The sequence below is a fragment of the Saccopteryx leptura genome, chromosome 10 (assembly GCF_036850995.1).
Source record: "Saccopteryx leptura isolate mSacLep1 chromosome 10, mSacLep1_pri_phased_curated, whole genome shotgun sequence".
Classification (NCBI taxonomy): domain Eukaryota; kingdom Metazoa; phylum Chordata; class Mammalia; order Chiroptera; family Emballonuridae; genus Saccopteryx; species Saccopteryx leptura.
The window spans coordinates 13,092,605-13,118,633 of NC_089512.1; the positions used below are offsets into that span (position 1 = coordinate 13,092,605).

The window sequence follows — 26,029 nt, forward strand, 5'->3', positions numbered from 1 at the left end:
ATTATTCAGCTATAGAAAGGGATGAAGCACTGATACATGCTACAAAGTGATGAACCTCAAAACGTTATGGTTAGTCAAGAAAGCCAGGCAGAAAAATGTCACATATTGCCTGACTCCATTGATATGGAGTAGTCTGAATAAACAGACCGACAGAAGCAGAAAACAGATTGGTGTTGCCAAGCGCTGGGGGAAACTGCTTCTTGGGAAGGGAGTTTCCTTTTGGGAAAATGAAAACGTTTTGGAACTAGATAGAAGTGGTGATTGTGCAACATTGTGAATTTTGCTAAAGTGCCACTGAATTGATCACTTTAAAATAGTTGATTTTGCCCTGGCTGGGTGGCTGAGTGAATGAAGCACCAACCTGGTGCACCAGAGGTCGTGGGTTTGACCCCTGGTCAGGGCATGTACTATCAACAACCGATAAGTACACAACTAAATGAGACAACTAAGCGAAATAATGAGTTGATCCTTCTTTCTCCATCTCTCTCTCCCTTATCTCCTCCTTTGCCCCTCCCCTCAAATCAATGGAAAAATTAAAGTGGTTGATTTTATGTTATGTGAATTTCACCTCAACAGTAACAAAAGCAATAGAAGAGGCTATTCCTGCCCTTATTATCAGCTCCAGGTAGGAGAGGGCAGGGGCAGGCATATTTCCTGGGCTTGTTGCTGTGGCTGGAGCTACTACCCAGGCTCCATCCAACCAGGGCAGGAGGGAGTCTGGGTGTGGTGTGGTCACCCTGCCAGCCCTCCCAGGAGCCCCTGTCCTGAGCACAGCTGCCGGGTCCCACAGCCCCTGCCACCAGCAGTTCCCATCCACACTTTCCCTCAAACAACTCCCAACGTGGCTTCCACGAAATTTGTTGCTGACTCCCAGAATCCTACACCTCAAAAGGTGGCCGACAAAGGTGGGGCTGACAGTTTGAGGAAAAGAAATGTGAAGTTGCCAGAAGACGGTGACTAAGAATAACTCACTGGGCACGCTCACACGTTCTCATCGTTCGTTACTGATGGGAATGTAAATGGACTCAACCATTCTAGGAAGCAAATTAGCAATGTGTTTCCAAAGCCGTTTACGGGATCACAACCTTTGACCTAGTTCTTGTACTTCTCTAAATATACTGGTAGGAAATAGATGACAAATTAGGCAAAGAATCAGCTACATGGAGGCTCATTTCAGTGTTACGCTTAATAACAAAAAATTGGAGACAACTTAAAGCCCAAGAAAGGGGGATTATTATGTATTCATGCAACGCAACACTGCTTTCGTTATCTAACAAGGATCAGTCACTGTCTTTCACAGTTTCTGTGGTCAGGGATTCGGATAGGATGAGGTAAGATGGCTTCTCCCTGCCTCAGAGGGCTGGGATCATCTGAAGGTTGGATTGCTCCCATATTGGCAGATTCTGGTAATTAGCTAAGACGTCCACTAAGGTCTGTCAGCTGGAACGTTCCCGTGTGACGTTTCCATGTACTGAGGACTTCCTCCCGACATACTGGCCTGACTCCAAGATGGAAAAGAAAGAAAGTGGGCCAGGCAGAAGGCATGCTGCCTCGAACGGCCTCGCCTTGGAGACCACACGGCATCATCTGTGCCACGTGCTGTTGACTGCAGCAGTTACAAAGGTCTGGGCAGGCTCAAGGGGAGGAAATGAAGACCCCACCTCTTGATGGGCATGTCAATGTCACATTGCAGGCGAAGCGTGTGGGCTGGGGCAGACATCTTTGGAAAATACAATATGAGTCTAACTAATCATATCTTAAAAGAATGTTCATGATCTACTATGAAGAAATCAGACGACAAAACAGAATGTACAGTATATTCCCAGTTTGAAGGAAAAAGTATAGAAGTGAAATATTAACGCTGGTTATCTCTATTTTTTCCTTTGTGTTTTTCTGCATTTCCATTTCTACAATAATCATGTTATCAATTTTGTAATCAGACAATAGAAATAAAATAAAGATGATAAAATATCAATAAATGTTATTTTCAAAGGAATGAGTCCCTCTGCCTTGGGTACTTCGGAAAGTTGACTTTGGGGGGGATCACACCTCCCACTCCCCTCACATTTCCACCCCATCTCAGAGAACGCTGGGCGTTCCTCACGGTGAAGGTGAACCCCACAGCTGGTCCTCGAGTCTGTTCCCGCCCTCATCGGAGTCAGCCCACTTTCTCCTCTGTCTTCACTTTCTCCCTGTCCCAGTAGATCCCAAGATCTACGTCGATCAGGCATCCCTGATTCGACTTCCCCATGCAGTGGGACACTCCTGCTTATTAGCAGGGCTGGCAGCCTCTTCGAGACTACTCTTGAGGCAGCTATGAGGATGCTACTGTTAAATGCCACCGGAGGAAAGACACGACCTACACACAAATTAGTTGCAATAATCACACAGGCCATTTATTACTCATAAATCCTTTTGGCGTGCCTGGGTACAGCTTAAGGGGGCCCCGTCGGCTTGCTCCTTTTGGCTGGCTTTGGTCAGAGCTCAGAGTGGCGTGGAGACAGTCCACATCAACATTGGAGTCTGGGTGACTACTGCAGCAGGGGGCCCCTCAGCTTTAGTACCTTTTCTGGCCAATGCCTTCTAACAGGTGTCAATCTACAGGATTGTCACTTCAAACCACCTTTTTGGGAGTTCCTTGTAGGCAATCCCCTCTTATGTTAATCTACTGAAATGTTTACATCAAAACACTTTTAAAGATGTTCTTACTTACATTAACTTTGTAAGTTAATGTAAGTTAATATAAATAACACCCAGCCACTTCTTATCTATGTATAACTTCACACACATACTAACTGGGTCCTGCTTGTTAAGTCAGAGTCTGTTTATCACATTACAGAGTTATGTCACCAGGCCACTATATTAATTCCTATCCAAATGGCCTAACTTTAGTTAATCTTAATAATTACTTTTAATATCATTTTAATTACTTTTATATATCTTCCATATTTTTATATTTCTATAAATTTAATTACTATAACCTTATATTACTACAGCACTCCCTCACTACTGGATCTTTCCTCTTTGTACACAAGGGTTCTCCAACTCTGAGACACTCTGAGCTCAAGAACTGTTCAAGAACTGCTCTTTCTCTGCTCTGGAAAGAACCATCTACATTGGCTTTGTCTATTGCTCACTTCCAATTCTTTTCTCAACTTTTCATACTATGCCGCACCACTCAATTTAAACTGCCCAGGAAAAGATCACCTGTGGGTGTCTGATTGACAGTTTCTGTGGAACCAGAGGTCACAAACTGGGGGACTGTGGGTGACCTCTGGTCCACAAATAGGTTTCTCTTGACTTCATAATGTTTTAAAACTTTTGCATTTATTCCAACATTTAAAAATTGGAAAAGCCTACGTAAAAGTGCAGAATTTTAGCCACTCTTTAAGAACTGGAAAATCTAGGATTGCTGGTCCCACCTCCCTGCCCGGCAAAAGTCCCTGGGCAGAGCAGCAGCTACCTCTGCCAGAGGACAGGCCCCCCCGGGACCCCTCAGGCTCCGCGTGGCTTCCGCACTCGCTGGTGTTGGCCTGTAGACATCTGAGTTTGGGATGCTCACTTTTAGTGAAGCTGGCCAGGAAATGTCATCATTACTGAGATCAAGAGCGAAATAGAGTCTTGGCTTGAGTTCCCCCCAAAGCAGATGCTGAGACAAGGATTTGGGTGCAAGTAGTGTGTCTGAAAAGTGACTCCAAAAGCTTGGGAAGGAAGGAGGCAGTTAGTCAAAAAGGATGACTGCCATACAGGGCGAATGAATGGCAGCAGGCAGAGCGAGCAGCTGGGGCGCTTCCCACCGGAACCGGAACCGGAACCGCTGAGAGAGCCTAAGAGGAAGCTGGGTGTTTACCCCCCCCCCCCCGCATGACCGCCTCGGGCTGTAACTGTGCCTTTTGGACATCCTGGTCACACCACGCTCCCACAGCCAGAGAAGACCCTCAGAGAGGTGCAGGGTTCCGGGAGGAGCCGTGGGCAGGGACAGGAGCTGTCCGTGATCGCCAGGTGCCCAGTGCGGCGGGCATGGCTGGTGGCCGTTGAGAGCTGACCTATCTCATTTCCCCAGAGCGCCTGGCACCAAGGCGGCGCTCTCTAGGTGCTGATGGGTGCACATCCTTGCTTTTCTCATTCTCATTCTGACTTCCATCAGAAACGAGAGGAGTTTAAATGGATCATTGTATAACTCAATTTATTTAAATCTCTCCGTGTGTGTGTGTGTGTGTGTGTGTGTGTGTGTGTACTAGGCGGGCAGTCCCGGGGGCCCCTGCCCTCTGCCCATGCCCTGTCCTCCTTGGGAGCTGACCGTGGCTCCCTCAGTGGAGCCTTGGCTGCTACAGTCAGGAAAATCTATTTTCACTGGGCGATGCCTTGGGTGTCCTTCTGCGGGGCTCTGGCCTCAGTCCAGGTTACTACGGTGCTAACTTCCTGCAGCATGTGGCCGCAGGGACAGGGCAGGAGGGAATTAAAGTTTAATTTAAAGGTGAAACTCCATGGTAGACGAGAGGCCTGTTTCCTCTCCGGTAGTTAGTGTGGGTGAGGGCTCCAAGGAGCAGCTCAAGAACCCCCATCATGGTGGACCTCCCTCGCTGGCTGACACGTGATCAGTGTCCCGCGCAGCTTCGTGGAACAGCTTTCTTTCTCTCTTGCAAAGGGGATAAAAGCTGTTGAGGAACACAGTAGTGAAAAGACAACCAGGGCTCGGGGCAACGGGTGCCCCTCAAAAGCCATGTTTGAAAGACCAGGTGGAAAAGGTTTCTTAGGGACAGACATGACTCTCGTGAGTATCAAGGAGCATCCTGATGACTTCCCTGCTGCTGGTGTGGCGTGGAGTGGGCAGCGGTCAATTCCTACAGCTCCCCCATCCCCCGGCACGTGGGGGTACCCTCAGCTGGGCAGCTTTGGACTTCCGTCCGGAGCAGAGCCAGGCCCTGGGGAGTGTTCATGCTGCCAGCGCTCACAAATCGCCTAAAGCTGACTGAACTATAGTATTTGTAGGAAGAAATGCAGTTCCCAAGAGCGCCAGCAGGAGGGCGTACTTACTCGGTAAATACAATTAAGCAAGAAAGGAAGGCACCTTGATGAGCACATGGGCCCAAGAAAAGAGGGCCACAGGGAGGACTATCTACACTGGTATCGGGGTTGGCAGAACCGTGTCCCCTCGCATCCCCTTCCCCTGTGCTCCTCCACACTCAACAAGACACCAAGGATGAAGGTCACCGGAAGCTCCGCTTCAGGGAGACATCCTCTTCCTCTTCCAAATCAATGAAACCGTGACCATGTACCCCTCCCTCCACCGAGCTCACTCCTTGGAAAAATAATTAGGGCACAGAGAAAACTATTCAGTGTATTTAACTGCGGCTGAGAAGCTGGCTTCCCATCCACTGCCAAGCTGACCCAACCACTCAGAGAAGTCACCGGAAGGTCAGGAACGCACCTTCGAGGTCAGGTTGCGGCCTCACCACACGCTGGCTTTGGAACTCTGGGCCAGGCCGGGGCTCCTCAGCTGTGAAGCGGGGGCTTGGTCACCTGCCCCACCGCACCTGGAGGCTCACGGGAGATAATGGCTGCCCAAGTTAGACCTTCCCACAGCAAGGCGGGAGTTTCTTGCAAGGATGTGACAGAGCAGTGAGGACTTTCATGGAAATTTGTAAAAGAAAGCTTAGTTGTGTCAGGAGTGACTGAAACGTGACACACACACACTCTCTCTCTCTATATATATATACTATATAAGAATAATGCTATTGCTGATGCAAACAATAATAAAGTTTAGCAAGCATTGACTCTGCTGAGCACACACTCAGACCTTTGTCACATCATCTCTTCTGCTTGTTTGCTCCTCACCACCACCTGGAGGCCCCGCCCCTCCACTTCAGCCCTTGCCCTCACCACCACCTGGAGGCCCTCACCCTCCGGCCCCTGCTCCTCCACTTCAGCCCTCCTCCTTACCACCACCTGGAGGCCCCACCCCTCCACTTCAGCCCTCCTCCTCACCAGCAGCTGGAGGCCCCGCCCCTCCACTTCAGCCCTCCTCCTCACCACCACCTGGAGGCCCCGCCCCTCCACTTCAGCCCTCCCCCTCACCAGCAGCTGGAGGCCCCGCCCCTCCACTTCAGCCCTCCTCCTCACCACCACCTGGAGGCCCCGCCCCTCCACTTCAGCCCTCCCCCTCACCAGCAGCTGGAGGCCCCACCCCTCCACTTCAGCCCTCCTCCTCACCAGCAGCTGGAGGCCCCACCCCTCCACTTCAGCCCTCCTCCTCACCACCACCTGGAGGCCCCGCCCCTCCACTTCAGCCCTCCCCCTCACCAGCAGCTGGAGGCCCCACCCCTCCACTTCAGCCCTCCTCCTCACCAGCACCTGGAGGCCCCCGCCCCTCCACTTCAGCCCTCCTCCTCACCAGCACCTGGAGGCCCCCGCCCCTCCACTTCAGCCCTCCCCCTCACCAGCACCTGGAGGCCCCGCCCCTCCACTTCAGCCCTTGCCCTCACCACCACCTGGAGGCCCTCACCCTCACCAGCACCTGGAGGCCCCGCCCCTCCACTTCAGCCCTCCTCCTCACCAGCACCTGGAGGCCCCCGCCCCTCCACTTCAGCCCTCCCCCTCACCACCACCTGGAGGCCCCGCCCCTCCACTTCAGCCCTTGCCCTCACCACCACCTGGAGGCCCTCACCCTCACCAGCACCTGGAGGCCCCGCCCCTCCACTTCAGCCCTCCTCCTTACCACCACCTGGAGACCCCACCCCTCCACTTCAGCCCTTGCCCTCACCACCACCTGGAGGCCCCGCCCCTCCACTTCAGCCCTCCTCCTCACCACCACCTGGAGGCCCCACCCCTCCACTTCAGCCCTTGCCCTCACCACCACCTGGAGGCCCCTGCCCCTCCACTTCAGCCCTTGCCCTCACCACCACCTGGAGGCCCCTGCCCCTCCACTTCAGCCCTTGCCCTCACCACCACCTGGAGGCCCCACCCCTCCACTTCAGCCCTCCTCCTTACCAGCACCTGAAGACCCCACCCCTCCACTTCAGCCCTCCTCCTTACCAGCACCTGAAGACCCCACCCCTCCACTTCAGCCCTCCTCCTTACCAGCACCTGAAGACCCCACCCCTCCACTTCAGCCCTCTTCCTCACCACCACCTGGAGGCCCCGCCCCTCCACTTCTGCCCTCCTCCTCATCAGCACCTGGAGGCACCCGCCCCTCCACTTCTGCCCTCCCCCTCACCAGCACCTGGAGGCCCCGCCCCTCCACTTCAGCCCTCCTCCTCACCAGCACCTGGAGGCCCCGCCCCTCCACTTCTGCCCTCCTCCTCACCAGCACCTGGAGGCACCCGCCCCTCCACGTCAGCCCTCCTCCTTACCACCACCTGGAGGCCTCTGCCCCTCCACTTCTGCCCTCCTCCTCACCAGCAGCTGGAGGCCCCCGCCCCTCCACGTCAGCCCTCCTCCTCACCAGCACCTGGAGGCCCCGCCCCTCCACTTTAGCCTTTGCCCTCACCAGCAGCTGGAGGCCCCTGCCCCTCCACTTCAGCCCTCCTCCTCACCAGCACCTGGAGGCCCCGCCCCTCCATTTCAGCCCTCCTCCTCACCAGCACCTGGAGGCTCCGCCCCTCCACTTCAGCCCTCGCCCTCACCACCACCTGGAGGCCCCTGCCCCTCCACTTCAGCCCCTCAGGATGCCCCACGGTCCCAGCTCAGACAGCCCTCTGGCTGGTCCGCACGAGCCTTCTCCCTGAATGCTGCAGTGCCTGCTACTCACTGCTTGGTCCCGTCCCAGCTCAGACTTCTGGGAGCAGGAACATCCTGGCCTGCAGGGACCGGGTGCTCATGGGACCTTAGAGACACTCTTTAAGAAAGGAAAAACAAAACGTGTGAATGCAAATCTAGGCTCACGGGCCTGGAGGAGGCCTGGACCAGTGAGGGCCCTGAAGCTTAAAGTGCTTGTCTCAGGTTTGTCACTTGTGGTTGGTGGGGAGGGTGACATTCCACGGTACCAAACCTGGCTGTTAAACATCAGTGCCTTTGAGCACGACCCCTCTCTCTGACGGCCCCCTCTCCACCTGCAGGGGAGCCTGGTCTCCTCCGGGTGAACGTGGACGTCTCTCCATCTCCTGTGTCTGTCTCTTCATCCCCAGGCTGGACTAGGGGCCCTGCAGGGGGAGGGGCAGGCCCAGCAGCCACATCAAGAAACGGTATCAGGCTCCTTGGAACTCGTCAGTGCCTCAGAATAACATGCTCCTCACGGTGGTCCACGAGGAGACCTTGTCCGATCTGCCTGATTCTCGTGCCAACCCCTCCTTCCTGCCCCGTGCTCTCCGCTTCCCCCCTCCCCATCTCTCTCTCTCTCTCTCTCTCTCTCTCTCTCTCTCTCTTGCACTCTGTGTCTGCTGAGCTCTCTCTCTCCAGCTAGCCGCCTCCTACTCTTGGCGGGACTGCATCCTCTTCAGCTGGAATGCATTTAACCACGCAGTCTCCTGCAGGTTGTTTGAAACTTTCCAGTGTTACAAACAATAATGCATCACATATCTGAATGCATTCAGTTTTGCCCGCTGGTCTGGTTCTTTCTTTGGCATAGGTTCCCGGAAGTAGAACTGCTAGGGAATTCTCATATTAAATTTTGGTATGGGAGTGACAGAGTGTCCTGCACACAATCGTCACATCACAGTGACCCTGTCGACCCTCTTCCCTTCCTTGTCCTCCTGGAAGCAGCAGCCCCGGGCAAGGGTGGGTGTGCAGTGCGGAGCCGGAGGCCTGGCCCGACCTGGCCTTGTCCCTCCAAGGTAAGGGGCTTGTGGGGCTGCCTGGTGACTGGTCACCCCTCCTCCCTCCTCCATCTTTTACTGGAGGGTTGGGTCTGTCTCTTTAGGCTTCCTTTGACCCCATCTTCATGAAAGCTAACAGAAAACTGCAGCCATTTCAGGCAGATGGAGGGCTATTTCTCTAGTTTCCAGAATGGAGGCAGGTTTTCCCATCTTTTTCTATTGTGAACGCCCGTGTTTCAAACTTGCCAGATCGCAAGACTCCCGCTGAGCACCTGTGAAAAACGTACGTCCCTTCCCTCCAGAGGTTCTGGGGATCTAGGAGACCATGGGTCTCAGGAGTTTGTGAGTTACCAGGTCATTCTACGGGTCAGGCAGTTGGGAAACTGATTCCATAGGTCGTTTCCATGACAAACCAGAAGGGGTCCAGGTTTGTGCCAGTATTATACTAAGTGCCCAGTATTCAACACTGCCACTTAGTCTCACATTTTTTAAAATCATGACATGTCCCTCTGTGGCAAGGTGTTGAGTTCAATGCCATACCCACATCACTCCATTTCACATTGGGTCACTAAGCTAAGTATCCTGCAGTTACTGCTGAGGAAACCGAGGCTCAGAGCTCGGCTGGCTGGACCAGGTCACACAGCTGGCAAGTCGTGGAGCCTGGATTGGAATGCAGGGCTTCTGATCTCAAATCGTGGGGCTGCTCTGAAGCCACCACAGACACCACAGCCACGAACCTCTGCTTCTCAGTGTGTCTGGCAGACTCACATCCCCAGCGCTACCTGGGAGCTTGGGTCTTTTCTCTAAGGCTCAAAGCAAGCAAACTAAGTAGATTTACTGAAGAAAAATTAAGGGCTGGTGTTAAAAGGGTCAATAGCATCATCTACTGGTCTCATTGGGTACTGCATCTACTAATTGGTTTGTTTGTTTGTTTGTTTTCTTCAATTTAGTAAAACAACAAAATGTTATACCTCTGGGGATTTGTGGATAAAGCAGAGTAAAGATATCCCCGTTACAGTGTAACAAAGAGAAACAACAAACAGAACAAGAAAGTGAAAAAGAATTGCTACTCCTAAGAACTATGTTAACATCTGATATCTCCAAATACAAAATTTGAAGAGAGTTTGACACAAGCAGTGAGAATAAACTGAATCTAGGAGGATGCCGAGAGCAGGTGTGCATTTCTGTGGATTTGAGCGCGATGGTAGACCACAGGGCTCCCCAAGCAGCAGAGAACACCATATTTAACAGGAACTAGAAAATGCTTCTCAGCGAAGGGTAATGAAAATACCATCAAAACCTATGAACGCCGCAAAGGAAATTTACGTCTTTAAACACAACTGAAAGCAGGAACCATTAGAAGTTGAGGAGCTAAGCATCTAACCTTAGAAGCTACAAAAAGGATGGAACGAACAAAGTGGAAGGAGGACAGTGACAAAGATAAGGGCAGAAGTTAATGAAACAAAATTAACATGTAACAAGAAAGCCAAAGATGTCGTTTTTAAATGAAAAACTGCTAAGCCTCTGGCAACACTGACCAAGGAAAAAAGAGAAAGCGAAAAGGTGCAAATAAGAATAAAAGAGGTGCCGTAACCACAATGCTACTGAGATCACGCAGCTCAGGGTCAAAGCTCAGTCTTTGTTCTCTAAAGAGGATGAGTCCACCGGCCACTGCCTGCTGCTCGTGTTGACTCAGTCCCCAGAACTCTGCAGCCTGGTGCCAAGGAGCCGACTGAAATTCCACCCCAGCTCTACTGTTATGTCACGTACTTACTTCACCGACTTCCGTCACATTAACACGACCAATGCTTTCTTCTTTAACAGATAAAATAACATTTGTCAAAAGCTCATGACGTGCCAAGCGCTGTGTAGGTAGTCCCCACAGCGAGTGTCTGAGGTCGTCATCATCTCCACAGACAGGGAAACGGAGGCCGGGGGCGTCGTGTACCAGGCCGCCCACCTCGCAGTCAGAATAAGGCTGCCGCCCGGATCCTGGCCAAGCGCGTGGGGTTTGGAGCCTCTCCCAGACACAGAGCGAGCTGACAGCAGAATCTAGGCGCTCTGACAACAAGTCCCAGTGACACAACGCTGCCTGTGCCAAAAAAAGACAACTTTGAATGCTGGTTTCTTTCCTCGCCCTCTCCAGATTGAGTGGGATGTGCCTTGTGACTCAGGATGAACCCATGGATGCAACTCTGGTCATAGACATCGGCCCTGACGTGGCCCTGGCGACCTGCAGCGTCTCCCTCTCCTGTCTCGGAAATGCCTCCTTGACCAGCTTTCCACCTGCTGTTCCTGGTACCACATGTGACTTTCGGGTAAAAACCCGCTGCCCCTCAGGGAGAACTGTGGTTCTGCAAAGGCCATTGTAGTGGGAATGAGCCCATTCCCACTAGTGAAAGATGAAGGAGGAAGTGAGGGTGACCAGTCACCAGACAACCCCACCAGCCCCTTACCTGGGAGGGGCAAGGCCAAGCTGGGCCGTTTCTCAGTTCCGTGTGTGACTTTTCTAAGCACCAGGCTTCCCAAGTCACATTGAATTAGGATCTACAGGCTGTGGACCTGGGCCGAATCCAGCCTGTCGCTTGTACTTTTATGGCCCAGTTAAGTAAGAAGGAATGGTTTTTCCATTTTTTGAAATGGTTGAGGATAATATCAAAGAAGGACAGTATGTGATGACGTGTGACCCGTGTGTAACATGGAGGTTTCATCGTCCTGAGGGGGGTTCTATTGGGTCCGGCCACACCCATTTCTGACTCAACAGCCGAGTGGGAACACAGACCAGATACCCCGCGAGTCTGAAATACTTATTATCAAAATGTACAGAAGAAGTTTGACAACCCCTGCATTGCATTGTCTTTACAGAGCTTAGATTCAGAGACTTCTGGCGAGGAAAACAAGCAAAAGAAAACAATAGTTTCAAAATAAGTCCTCCTTTTTTTTTTTTTTTTTTTCCTTCGCAAGCGGATGGGAAACCGATCACTGGGAGAAGTCCACGGTCCAGTTCGCTGGGGTTTATCCGGGCGCTGCTCTGCCCTCAGGCGTTCAGGGAGGAGCTTCGGTTCCAGCCGGGATTTTAAAAGCCGGCCTGGGTGACAGTGTTGGTTTACAGAGTTGAAGGTATTGATATTATTGGGGGAGGAAATACTTAATTTTTCTTCTCCGGTCCTCACAGGTTCTCCGCTGGCCCATAAGTTAGACTGAGAGAAGACAGGTGAACAGAGAACCGCACACAGTTCATTAACTCGTGCACCGCGCGTGCGGGCGGGTGCGCTCAGTGGTGAGTAACTCAAAGGGATGGTCAGAACTTGGGCCCATGTAGCATCTTAGCAAAGAACCGTAAGTTTGACAACAGGAGAGAAGGAAAGGACGTGAACCTCTAGGGGGCCCGCACACCGTGGGAACCAGGGACGAGAAAGGGCTGGTTAGTACGGCTGCAACGTGCACTCCCCTGGTCGGGCCTCCAGGCTGACGGAGGTCCAGAGCTCTCTCCCACCGGCCCTGCTGGAGCGCAGGTGGTAGCTCCTTGGCTGCCCTCCCGCCCCGGAAAACCCGCCAACAGAGGCCACAACCCCGGAATGTGAGTGCCCAGAGGACATGGGCCAGGCACCCACAGCAGCTCCTCAAGCATCTCCTGTGCACCTTACGTGTCCGTGGGGGTGGGGAGATGGAGAGACAACCAGCAAAAACGAATAACGAACAAATTAATTTTGGAAAAAGATAAGTATCATGAAGAAATAAAACACAGGGTCACTTGCTAGCAACGGAGGGGGGAGGTGGGTATGATGGCAGCCAGGGACCCTAGGCTGGCCGTGAAGCAGTGAGGACCACCCAGCTGATCTCGCAGAGCGCGCGGAGCTCCCAGCCACCAGGGTCCCACAGACGTCAGCCATTGGATTGCAAGGGGTGTGAGGCCTTGAAGGGCAACACATGGTAGGAATGTGGAAGGGGTCAAAGACCCTGTTAGAGACAGCAAATTTTCTAAAGAAATACCTCAGGACCTATCAGGGGGACCCCTGGTCCGGCGTTCACCTTGTGAAGCTGACATTGACTCAGGTAGAATGAATCCCTCAAGTGTGATTTTGAGGCTACCATTGAGCTCTCAGGAGGCCTCCCCCTACCGTGAAGGCTACCTCTGCCAGAGGCTCTCCAAGGGAGCACATTACTAACGATGGGCCCCCTGAGTCCTGGTCTGGGTCCTTTAGGACTAATGGGATGGCCTCACGGGCAGGCCACAGGTGTACTGCCTGAATTGTGGACTTAGGGACCTCAAGGGAGCGACCCTCTAAGCGGGTGTGTCTACAGTAGGCAAAAAGGCACGTTGGTCTAAAGATGGAGCTTTAAGTTGAGAACGCTAGATACTTCGAGTAATTCCAGACTGTGTTTCTCAACATGTGACAGTTGGGAGGCGCCCTGATTGTTCCCGAGCTTAATCACCTATCCTCTTGAGGCCACGAACAGGTGCTGGTGTTTACATTTGAATTAAATTCCTTCTAATAACACTGTGGTAGACAGTAGGTGCTGTGGTTTTACATATCCCCAGGGTAACACTGTTAAAGCATTTTCTTGTCTCTCCCAGGTAAAGGCAAATTGCAATAGATTCTTATGGATTTCAATAATAAAGGATTGGCTAGATCAATTTCTGCATGACATTTGAGCGATGACAAAATCACACCTGTCATTGGTGCTTTAAGGAGGCCTCAACAGCTTGAACGCCCCCCCCCCTACCCCGCCCCACAATTTACTGTGAACTGCCAGGAGCTAGCTAGTTCTCTAAGCCGCCACAAGGGGGCGTGAAAGGACTATGTACTTGCCCTCTTCATTCCCCAACCCTTCTCCCTGCCCCACTTTCAGTCCCTTACTTAATGTATCACTTCTTGGGTACCCGATGTTGTTTCATTTCAACAACCTCGGTGCATCGGTGTATCAAGTAGGTTGCTAGTGGTTCCCACAGTCTAATCTAACAAGTCAAGGGCAATAAAGCACTCAGCGTGAACTTCTGTGACCAGGGAGTGAATGCGTGTTTTCCCTACTTCAAGGGATTATATATTCTGCTCACAAAAATTAGGGGATATTTTTTGGCTTCATCTTCATTTTGAAATATCCCCTAATTTTTGTGAGCAGTATAGTTCTCTCAAATCCTCGGTGTCTCCCCCACAGGATGTCACGTTGGCATGGATTATGGCTGTGTCTGAGTCTACCTCCACTCTCCGGACTGCAGCTGTTCCCGGCCCAACGGCCCAACGGACCGAGCAGGTGGGAGCTGGGCTCCCGACAGGAATGCGTGAAGGACTCACGGAGACCAACCCCAGGGATTACAGCCAGCCTTCCGGACCGTTCTGTGGGCCCAGAGACCCTTCAAGCCCCTCCAGACTGAAGCAGAGGGCTGCCACTGAAGCCCAGTTCGGGGGCACTCCCTGTAGGAGACTTGGCTTTGCATTTTGATCCCCTTTTGTGCCTTGAATGAATGGCGCTATCTCTGTGATGGCTTCTTCTTCTTCTTCTTCTTCTTCTTTTTTTTTTTTTTTGCATGAGAGGAAGTCTGTAGGCTGTTCCCTAGCTGGAGATGAAGGCAACACCGCGTTTCAGATCATTCCTCAGTTCTCTGGGAGAACAGGGACAGGCCCCGCTCCCCCTGCTAGGTTCAGGGCCCGACGGATGAGCTAGCAGGTGAGGCGCCTCACCCACACTGGCACCCGCAGGGTCCGTGCTGAGTTCACATGGCCATTTCACTCCTCCACACCTGTGGGAGAATCCACAGGAGCCTCACGTCACCTAGCAAAATAATGCAGCTCCTCCTCCACCCACACTAATCCACTCTGAATGGTGTTCCGAAGTGAAATACAACCATTCCTCAATTTACAACTTTTCTTTGTCCAAACTTCCGTTATCCAGATAAAAAGGGAGTTAAAAGTTTGCATAGTCATGTGAGGAGCAGTAAATGCTGAGGGGACATGATTTAGATCCTGCTTAATTCTGCGTCACCTGGTCCCAGACAAGCCCAATGTCGCCCGGCAATCGCCTGCCCGCCAAGCGAGGGCTGCTGGTTGCAGCCCACTGGAAATGGCGAGTCCCTTGGGTTTAGCTAGGGCAGGGCCACGCCCCTCCCTTCCCTCCCACACAGAAACCCGGCATGGTACGGGAACCCCCACAGGCCCAGAGGGGCAGGGCTGGGTGGACACTGACATGAGGCTGAATTTTCCTGAGCTCTCACTACTCATTCTGTTCGCTGGCGCCCCGCTGGTGACAGGGAACACACGAAGTGTTACCATTCTGTACTTGTAGTTACTTAGGTTAACTACCCTGATGGGAACGAGAGCTGTTCCTTCCACAGGATCAGATCCAGCCCGTTCCTCGGATGGTTCTGGAGTCCCTAAGCAGGCAGAGCAGGCCTCTTCCCAGGGCTCTGCCTCAGGGCGGCCAGGACTGATGAGCGAGGGACATCCTTGCCAGTAGCACTTCATACTAGGTTGTGGCTCGACCAAACATCACTTCCTAATGGCTTTGCCAAGGCTAGTTCAGGGCCAAATCCTCTTGTCCTCTACTTGGTCTTTTTCATTGTGTGCCCTCCACGTGCAGATCACCACCTTCCCACACGGGAGGCACAGGGTCCCCAGTTCAGGCGGTTGTTTCTGCTGCACTGGTTCCGTCTCCCCTCCCTCTGCACACGCTGCCTAGTCCCTCTGCCTGCAGGTCCCTCTGAGGCCCGCCAGCCTTCCCGCACAAGGGTGACACTCCAACGTCCTTTCCAGCAAAACTGCAGAAATCTGACTTCTTCATTCTGTCCTTTATTTCCACTGCATTGCTCAGACAGCAAGGAAAGGGTACACAATCCGTTCCTGCTCTAAGGATCAGGACTGCTCTGCGGTGGGAAGTCCAAGCAGGTGTCGGGGTCTCACAGGAACACACACAGAGTTCAGTCTTGCTCGACTTTGGTCCCAACCAACGGGAGTGTCCTGACACATGAAGTGATGGCCGAGAGCTTATCTATGGGGGCCAAGAGGAAGGGCCTTATCCTTCCCATCTGAGGCACCCCTAGTCACTCTACCCCCTTTGTTGAAAGCTCAACAGACAATTCAGTAGAGGAAGAGGCAATACTTTAGTTACGTGTTAATGTCAAGTTCCTGCTCTACTATGTTCATGAACTCTAGTATTTCCACAGCACCTCGTCACAAAACATTCCAGGTAGAAAAGGGATTTCCCAATAAGCTGGAAAAGGCTCCCAAATCTCTCCATCTTTTTGTTTTATTACAGAGACAGAGAGAGAGAGTCAGAGAGAGGGATAGACAGGGACAGACAGATGGGAACAGAGAGATGAGAAGCATCAATCATCAGTTTTTCGTTGTGACACCTTACTTGTTCATTGATTGCTTTCTCATATGTGCCTTGACCGCGGGCCTTCAGAAGACCAAGTAACCCCTTGCTGGAGCCAGTGATCTTGGGTCCAAGCTGGCGAGCTTTTGCTCAAACCAGATGAGCCCGTGCTCAAGCTGGCGACCTTGTGGTCTCGAACCTGGGTCCTCAGCATCCCAGTCCAACACTCTATCCACTGCGCCACCGCCTGGTCAGGCTCTCTCCATCTTTTTGGGCAGTTACATTCATGTTCTGCAGAAATGCGCTTAACAAGTGGGCACTGTATTCTGGTGTACTCACTTAACAGTCTGTCTTGATTGGAGGTAAGGCGGGGTAGACAGTAACAAAACCTATTACTTCAGTGTCTTGAAGAGGTGTGTTTGTGGGGGCTGGCCCCCCTCCAAAGGCAGGGTCACAGAAAGAGGGGCAGGGGTTCAGCTGGCACAGAATGTAGCGGTCCAAGTAGTAGACTCCTTTTTTACACCATAATTATTTCTCTGCATTAAGCTAAAATCCTTTGTCTCGGCTACATAGTTTCAACAGCATGGCTTGTATAACTGAGCAAATAATTACTACTCAATAAAAAGCAGTTTAAAACTCAAGCTGCAGAAATCTCCTGATTAAGAAGAACTGCAAATCATGTTCTTTCTTGTAGCCCCCTAACCCCTATGTGTTATCACATGTACCTTTCACTTCCTTTGGTGAAACATACCAAAACCATGAAGTGAAATGAAAGGACATGGCTTTGCTGGCTGGAGGCCTTGGGCGGGCACCTCAACTGTCACTTTCTAGCATTTAAGGGACGTCAACCTGCACCCGTGTCTCCCAGCTGTATGGAGATCACGCTTGCCGACACCTGCAGGGCAGTGCCTATGAGTAAATGCATTCATGTGTCACAAGCCCATTATCTTATCTGGCACTCAGGGAGAGTTATGTTGGCAGCACAGAAACATACGTAATAAAAACATGGAAAAGAATTTTACATGCTAATACTTAAAGTTATACTTCATATTATTTAAAAAAAATTTAACATTATATTCTGACAGATTCTTTGTCCTAGCTGAGTTTATTCTCCTTGTTTCCATTCTTATTTTTAAGTCAGTAAATGAAGAACACAAGCTACACAAATGAATGTTATCTTCTAACTTTGGGTTTACCAGAAGCTGAAGCTAATTGGAAAAAATACTTACAGAATGAGAATGCCAATTATGAAAGACAAAATATATGTGCACTGTACTTGCTTAGATTTGAGAGCCTAACTGCTCACAGAAGAACTCATAGATATTTTTATTGTTAAGCTGCAACATACATGGTTTAATACAATAAAAAACATTTAATCAAGTGAAAAAGAATAAACTGAACAATAAACAAATAAACACTCAAAACAAAATATTTTCCATTGGAAACATGTTAAGGTGAAAACAGGGTTTCGTTACCATCTTACTGCGGTTTTCTTATGTGTTACTAGCCTACATACCCCATATTTTCTGTAATCATGCAGATGTGAATGGAAGTGTGAATGATGAAATAAATGAAAAGTCCGTTTACTGCAGAGAATCATTTCACAAGGCAGCCCAACTGGATTTAGAGAATAAAATTATTCAAGAAATTCTCCACATATTTAGGTTCATTTTAGAATCCATGAACCTTAAGCTGTTCCTCCTTGACAATGCCAACCTGCAAAATAAAACTTAATTTAGCAGAATCACTCTAAAGAATATATAAATTTACCCCTAAGAAAACATGAAGCAGCCATTACAAAGAATCACTGTTAAGCGCTTACTGCAACTTTTTGTGTGTATGTGCCATCCAAGGGTAATAACAAACACTCCAACACACATTTGACACCCCGGCGTGCCAAAAGACACCCTGTGTACACACAGGAATGACCAGGGCGTCCTAGTGACAAAGCAATCTCAAGGCTGGACAAAAAGCACCCAGTCACTCACCTCCAAGAGAAACTGGCAAATGTTCTTCCTTTGGTCACCTTGAAGCTGAATAACCTCTCCGTATTCGGGATGTTCAATCACAGTACCATTACAGGCAAATTTCTGGAGAAGTATACAAATGTTCAACACAATTGAGTCGAATATAATGAGGTTTTATTTTCACCCGAAGACCAAAATTAACTACTCAGTGAGACTCATTATGTTTAAGAAACCAGCCTGTCTCCTGTAATCTCCAACACCTCCAAATTAATTTGAAATGAACAAGCCGGTCACAAAAAGGCAGTGCCTTTCCTCGGCACACCAGGAACTGGATTATTTCACGTGGTGTTTGAAGGCCATGTCAACCTTATTTTAAGGTGGGCAACCAGACATAAATATCTGAGTGCTAATTAAGAGAACGCACCCAACTTTCTCGGATCCAATCATTTTCACCCACACTGACAAGGCAGAGGGGTGCATGCACGCACTAACTCTTATGTTAATCTCTTCTAACACCTTTACCTTTTTGAAAGCTTTCACAAGTTTCTTTTTGTCATAATCATCTGCAATGCCCTGGACAGTGGTCAGTGTCTTCCTGCCGTTCCGTTGCTGGATTCTTATATGAATGTAGTCCTCCGTCCCTGCCGGGAGTAAGTCGTCACCCTTAGTTGCATCAGCAAAGGGGTCTGCAAAGGGATACAAAAAAAAAAAAAAAAAAAAAATCAAAAGCATAAAATGTCTCCTCGTAATATCCAGACACACGCTGCACGCCAGTCAAAGAAGGTTCCAGCGCCGCTCTTTTTGCGGCTGGGGATGGGGGCGGGGCATAAGTAAAACCTCCAAGGTCCTCTCACAGAAAGGGAACCATTTAAACAGGTTATGTCCCTTGGACCCTGAACAGAAAAAGGTTGTTGGAGGTAGATAACGTTACCGTTACCGCTGACCACAGTCCTCCGACGAAACGAGAAATCTGAAAACCTTCATTTTAGAGCCACCATAAAAATGTGCGTCATCTCCACTAACATTCCGATGACAACAGAAACACTCAAGCCCGCCCCCCCCTCCCCGCAGCCATCGCGCCGCGAAGGTGCGCTGCAGAAAGTAACAAAACGAAGACACGCGCATACACGTGTGTGTGTGTATGTATGTGTATGTGTGTGTGTGTGTATGTATGTATGTATATGTGTGTGTGTGTGCGCCCGCGCGTGCACACACGAGCGAGGAGACAGCGGGACCGGGGCACATCCGAGGTCTGCATCGCACCGTCGGCGCCCCCACACCTGCGCGCACCCAGGTCGCACCCCGCACGGCCGCCGGTCCCCGGTCCGGCCTCGCCCGCGAGCAGCGGGGCAGGTGTCCGTCCGCCGTCCGCGAGGCAGAGCCGGGTCCGCCGCGTCCTCGGGGAGGGGGTCGCCGGGGGCCCGTCGCCATTTTCTGGGCGCCGAGACAAAGCCCCACTCGGGGTACGGGGAGGGCAGCCGGGGGCCGGGGGCCCGGGGCCCGGGGGCGGCGGGCAGGGCGAGCGCCCCGGCTGCGGGCAGCGGCGGCCGGGCGGCGCGCGGGGAGGCGGGGAGGCGGGCAGGCGGCGGCCGGCGGGTCTTACCGAAAGATTGGAGGTTCTGGATAGTGGACATGCGATACTGATGTGAGGCCGGTGAGGGGATAAAATTCCTGCGGGGCCCGCCCGGATCACCGTGTCAAGAGGCTGTAGTGGCGAGAAAAAAGGAAATAAAGAAAAGCTTCGCCCCGGGGCTGGGATGCGGCTGCAGCGGCGGCGGCGGCGGCGGCGGCGGAAGCCGGGAGGAGGAGGAGGAGGAAGAGGAGGCGGCGACGGGTGCGGGGACGCGAGAGAAGAGGCGGCGCTGCGGCTTCTCCGACAAAATGGCCGATGGAGACTATTTAGCCGAGCCCACCGCCCCGCCCACGTGCTCGCCCGCGCCAGGAATCCTGGGACTTGTGGTTTTCTAGAGGCGACCGCGCTCGGATAGCCCCGGGCAGGTGGGCTCCGCGGACCGCAATTCCCAGCAGGGAGTTCGCTGCCCAGTGCCGGCCGGCAGGACCGGGACGGTCCAGGTGGCTGCACATCTGTCCCGTCGCAGCTAGCAGGTTTGGGCTGTGCCCTCTGAGCGCTCGCGGGCTCGCCTTAACTCCCGTTCTCTAACCGTACAGTGGAGGCTCCGCGGGGTCGGTGCTGGGGAATAATCTCCATCATTGACCCTACAGGCCGGGGTACTGTACTAAAATCGGGGTGCAGGAGCACAACAAGCTCCCTAGCTGCCCACTTTCGACTCGATGGTCGCCTTTCAACACCTCCTGTATCGAAATTCCAGTCTCCCCTCTCCGCGCGTGCAGGAGCCCCGTTAGTCCCCACCGAGGTTCGAGGTGCGAGCCTCCCCCTCCAGGATTCGGCAGTCTTCCGATTCTAACTCCAGCGTGCATCTATCTCCCGGAAGGGTTGACAAAACACAGATTGATAAACGCAGTTTCTGTTTCAAGAGATCTGGGGTATAACCCGGGAATTTGCAAATCTAGCAAGCTCCCAGGTGATTCTGATGGTGTTGGTCTGGGACCACTGTCCACCCTTCATCAGGAGCCTGGCAGGCATCCAGAGGGGGCGAGGTATGTCTCAACGGAACATACCAGAAAACCAGCCTGTGAACTTGAACACAATCTTAAACAGGCTAAGTGCCTTATAAGACATTGAAGGTGAGCTCAGGAAGAAAGGTGAATTGATGTAGACTCAGTTACCAGAACTGTATCAAGCTACACACAGAAAAACAAACCTGAGACTTTGGGAATGGGCTCACCCAAGCAGGGCTCACTTGTTTGGCTTTCTGGAAGCTAAGAGATAGACTAAAATTTAGGGATTCTTAACTTTTTTGTGTGTGTGTGCTCTGGCAGTCTTGTGAAGGACCCCTTAAAGCATCAGAATATGCTTTTAAGTGCATGAAACAAAACATCCAGGGTTACAAAGGAAACCAATTATAGTGACATAAAAAGCAATACATTGATTACATACAGTACTGCTTCTTTACTATCGCATTAATTAACAAGGTCGAGCAGCAGGTCTAATAACTGCTAGAATTTCAAAAGGTGATAAAAGATATTTTGAGATGTCTGAAACATCAGAAATATAAAAATATCTGTGACTTCTATTGGGACAAAGTGACAGGTTCTTCTAATACTGCTGTGATGTTGCCAGCATTCCTGTGCTTCAGGAGGACACTCTAACCAACACAACTATCTGGCTAAGGGCATCAGCTTTCCTAATGAAGGAACTGCTAAACCTTGCTTAGTAGTTAGTGAAAATTTAGGTGTAATCCTTTTTCCTGTCCAGTTTTAGGAATTCTGCCCCCCCCCCCCACTTCTATTTAGCCATGGACCAAGGATCTGTAGACCCCAGGTTAAGAATATCTGGATTTAATAATATTTTCTAATTAACATTGATGATCGATACCATTCAGTGCTTACTGTTTGCCTCTTGTAAGGTTTATATATAATATTAGTCTTCATAGCCATTCTATGAGTAGTTATTGCTCTGTTTAACAGGTGTAGAAATGGAGGCTTTTGTAGGTTAAGTAATTTGCCTAAAATATCAAATTCTTAATGCTCAGGAATCCAGTTACACTTTTTGGTCTTCTAGTTCTGATTTAAATGAATTAACACATTTATTATCCAAACTGAGGTGTGAAGTTATAGAGCTGGTTCCAAAACAGGGAGAATTAAAAACATTTTGTTTTCTTTTGTTGATTACAACTACAATGGTTTCTGTTCTTTGATCTTATACTCTTAGAAGCACCCTTTGGAGTAATTTTTAATACTATTGTAGATGAAGTATAGAATAGAGGAAATACATCTCTGTTTGTTTTCTTTCTTTCTAGCTGTCCGGAACCATTTGACATTACATTGTTTCTTAGAAGGAACAAAGGGTGGTCCAGAGAAGAAAAAAAAATAAAGATAGAGAAGTTTAAAAAAAACATCCATAAATCTTAGGGTTTTCATGGTCACTACCCAGGTCAGGAGAACCCCTTTCTTAGACCTAGTGCTTATGTCACAAACCCCCAAGAGCTCAGAAATCTTTCATCAAGTCCAATTATGAATACAGGTTAGACACGATTGTCATTATTAAGTTAAAAACTTCCCTGGGTCTCTGGTCATTCATAGCCTTTGTCTTTAGAGCTGCACTGTCCAATACAGGATCCACTAGCCATAGGTGGCCCTTGAGCACTTGCGGGGTATCTGGTCCACACTGAGATGTCCTTCAAGTATAAAGTACACACTAACCCTTTCCGAGACTTAAACTATCTCAATTTCACCTGTTTATTTTTACTTTATAAATACGGTTACTAGAATATTTAACATTACATGTGGCCCACGTGCTATTTCTATTAAGCAGTACTGGCTTAGAATGAAAGGATTTCATCTCTATGTAAAGTTATAAAGAGAATAAATTAAGGTATTAAAACCTAGTATAAATATTTTTAGTTCTAAATGGTACCAGTCTCATTTAAGGTGATGATTTTCTGTCTTATTTCAGAAGGGAGTTTAGATCACTAGCATAACACACTAGTATCAACTAAAGAAATCAGGGAAGGTTAAAAAAATACTGTAGAATAGTTGAAAAATAAAAGCCCCCTCAATCTAGAGGTAGTCCCCAAAAGTGGCTCTTTACTGTCCTGAGAAAGAGAAATCAGCTAGAGAATCCATATGTCTACAGCGTGAGAACATACCAGTTCTGCAGGGGGAATGCCTTTGCCTGGCCCTGAACCACAGGGTGTATTTTTCCGGGGCCCTCACAAAGGGCACACTGTGATGTATTAGACAGCATCCCAGCAGTTTGCCTACCACGAAGACAATGGTGGGCCTTATGCAGCTGTTTCTTGTATCTGCTAGTCATGGGGACATGCATCAGGTTAGGACCTTGGGTCCTCATTCCAGCTGCAGGTTGCCTGTTGTGGCGGGCATGTGATAACGTGCCACTCAAGTTTCTTGCTTCAGGGAGCGTAACTGACCAACCGCCCCAGCTGCTGTCCTGTGAAGTCAACATTGCTGAGGCCACACTTCCTACCGGCTATGCTCGGCCAATAACCGAGTGCAACAAGGTCTATTGTTGTTGACTGAAGCAGTCTTGTTCTCGCGAGAAATGGGACCCTTCTGGTGAGCTGCTTTCCTCAAGGACTTTGCACCGGCCGGGCTGAACTTTCTCAAGGGTCTGAAGTCTCAGCTGAAGGCTGAGACTCCTCTTATTCAACCCTCCTTCCCTTGCTCCTTCACGGGGTCACCTCCCCTGGCTCCTTCCTCGTCCCCTCACGGATGTTTGCCCCAATAAAAGTCTTACACATCTAATTCCATCTTGATGTCTGCTTCTCAAAGGACCCAACTGATGGAACTAACTCCATACTGGTTGGTGAGGAAACACTAGGTGACAGGAAAGTTCTAGTTAAAACAATTGGTTGTTACCACAGGTCCTTTCCGCCAAACCCTAAAATCTCCTAGCGAGCTGTGCTGGACGGTCTGAGGCCACGAGAACTTTTGCACAGCCTGTCTCAAGGCTTACGTCCTTCAGTGGAATAGCAGTCGAGGTAGCCTTTTCTTCTGGGTGTGCACGCTCCAGTAAGCCCTGTGTGCTTGCCTGTCTGACGGGGAGAAAACGTGAACACGTTGGTGTGCAGAGGCAAGCTGTGCCCAGCGCTTAGAGTGGGCGTCCAAATTTACTCTCCCGCCCCCCCTCCACACACACACTGGGAAGAGGCTCCAGGGTCTTTTTACTGCCTCGGTGAGATGGGAACTCACCACTCCCAAGGGACCAGCCAGTGGGGCTAGTGCTCCCAGGAGACCGAAGACAAAGAGAAAACCCAAAGCAGGAGGGTCCTAGTTACCCCGAGCATTACAGTTGCTCTCACCTCTCATCTTTGAATGAGGGCTACAGAGTGGAGAGTTAAAAGTTGCGTTTCCTAGCTGTAACCGTGTCGTCAAGTGATTTAGCAGTGTGCATGCTATGAATGTACCAACTCAGTCACTACCATCTACATAACACAGCGATTATTGAGTCAGGGTCTGTAGAATGGCCCAGAAGCCCTAAAAAAGAGGAAGGCATACCCGAGGCCTGTTTCCTAATCTCTGGTGCTTTGTACTCTAGTGGAGAGTGACGAGTGGGTGAATAGGCTTTGTGTATGTGAGCCCTTAATTGAAAATATTAATACTGATGACCTACTTACTGATGACATTTGGCACATTATGTGTGACGTGTCTGTGGAGTATTACATGGAAGAGAAAACATATACATGCATTAATGAGTCAATATCTTTTCTTATATTCAGGGCGCTTGTAAATCTTAAAGGAGAGTGACAGCAAGCCAACATGTAATCATAAAGCAAATACCACAGTAGGAAGATTTCACGGATCTGGGAAGTTGACTACTTAGAGCTAACCCAAGAAATCTGAGGAAGTTTCCCTGTGATAATAACTCCCAAATAGTGATCTGGGTTGGGAGGGGTGTGCCTCTCCACTTTCGGTCGAAAGAAATGTTCTGGAGCTAGAGGTACATTCATGTTTCTTCCCTTTTTCCCTACCTTCCGGTTTTCAAGAACTGTCTGAGATTTTAACCTACTTGCAAGCCGGCACATTAGCCTTCCCATTTCATGGATGCTGACAGGAGACATGAAACTACAGGGTTAGAGACAGAAGACTTTATTACTCACGGGAAAAGTGTTAGCCAGAGCTTCATGTTCGTGCTGGTCCCCTGCCCCCCAAGTCCCAAGGGACAGCCCAGGTGGGCAGGTGGATGCCTCTTTTAAGGGTGGTTGCATTGCAGAAGAGGAACACTACGCGGTGGAGCCCATGGCTTTTATAATGAGAAGTAATTCGCTTGTCTGGGGGGAGGGGCTGTCACCTCATTTCTGGCAGTGCTCCCTGCACACACAACCCTGAAAAATGGCTGGAGTCAAAAGCAGGCTTGTGGATTCTTGGCCAAACCTGTCAGGACATGCAGGCACCCTCAGGGGCCGTGGTGGATTGCCTCTTCCAACAACCGATAAACCCCCTTTCTCAAAGGGGGTTGCTAATCTGGGACACTAGATGTGCTCTAGATTGGCCACGTTTACTAGTGGGCAAGGCTGCTGTATGTTGACAGATCAGGCACACAGAGATGTCTCACTTTTCATTCTCTTTTTGTATTCTCCTGTTTCTCCCTTGTATTCTGGGGAAGTGAGAATACAAATTCACTTGGCTTATGGCTGAATGTACCTTTTGACTGTACTTGGATCCAAGAGACTTATTTACGGTGTAGTATTTAAGAGCGAAGCTTGTGTTAAATGTGGCATCGTATCCTAGTTCAGATATTAATAGCTACAAGAACGTTACCTCCCCAGGTCTCAATCTTCTGTGCAGAGGACATAATAATTCCCACCTCATCGGGTTTTGTAATGATTGCATCAGAAAATGTATCCAAGGCACTTAGAGTGCCGGGCACGGAAGATAAAGCTTTATTTGTCCGAAGGCTCCCGGGAGTTGTTGGATGAGAGTGCTTGGAAGTGATTTCTGATGGGGCGTTGAGGCAGTTGATCGAGCATTATCTGTTGTCCTGCAGAATACGTATGATGCTTCTCTCTTCATTTCTCTGATCCTGTGCTCTGGTGAAATTTCCTTATAGCCACAGTCACGGTTCATTATCATCAAATTCTGCTTAGAATGGTGGTAGTCCACATATGCAACCTGATTATATAAACAAAAGCCACGAACAGGTGGCACTATTACAGAAATAAGACCTCTTTGCTGCCACGAGATTTATAGTCATTCCCACCTGAGGAAAGAATGAGCCGTGCAGGGTCAGGTGCAGAAAGGCCCCCTGCCGCTCTCTCCTCATCCCTGCCCATGTGTCTGTCTCCTCCGGGGGAGACATGGCTTTGCACATTATGCCCCTCTCTCTCCCCAAAGATGAAATCGTGCCTGTTCTTTAATGAGACACGACCTTGACATCGCCAGGTCCATTCCTGG

At 50.2% G+C, this 26,029-nt stretch overlaps 1 protein-coding gene and 1 long non-coding RNA gene across 4 annotated transcripts; both read right to left on the reverse strand.

Annotated features, from left to right (window-relative positions):
• Nucleotides 1-4,115: 4,115 nt before the first annotated feature.
• Nucleotides 4,116-7,420, reverse strand: LOC136382280 (uncharacterized). Of its 3 annotated transcripts, none has more exons than XR_010747224.1 (3): nucleotides 7,353-7,420; nucleotides 5,432-5,629; nucleotides 4,116-4,658 (listed from the first exon to the last, which is right to left on the reverse strand). It is a non-coding gene; the product is annotated as an uncharacterized lncRNA (long non-coding RNA). The 3 variants fall into 3 exon arrangements; XR_010747222.1 differs by lacking the exon at nucleotides 7,353-7,420 and adding an exon at nucleotides 6,349-6,402; XR_010747223.1 differs by lacking the exon at nucleotides 7,353-7,420 and adding an exon at nucleotides 6,355-6,387.
• Nucleotides 7,421-17,342: 9,922 nt separating this feature from the next.
• Nucleotides 17,343-19,909, reverse strand: EIF1B (eukaryotic translation initiation factor 1B). The gene is made up of 4 exons (XM_066351396.1): nucleotides 19,638-19,909; nucleotides 18,557-18,720; nucleotides 18,056-18,157; nucleotides 17,343-17,783 (listed from the first exon to the last, which is right to left on the reverse strand). The coding sequence occupies exons 1-4, from the start codon at nucleotides 19,666-19,668 to the stop codon at nucleotides 17,739-17,741; spliced, it is 342 nt and encodes a 113-aa protein (XP_066207493.1). The 5' UTR covers nucleotides 19,669-19,909; the 3' UTR covers nucleotides 17,343-17,738.
• Between the last annotated feature and the right edge of the window lie 6,120 nt (nucleotides 19,910-26,029).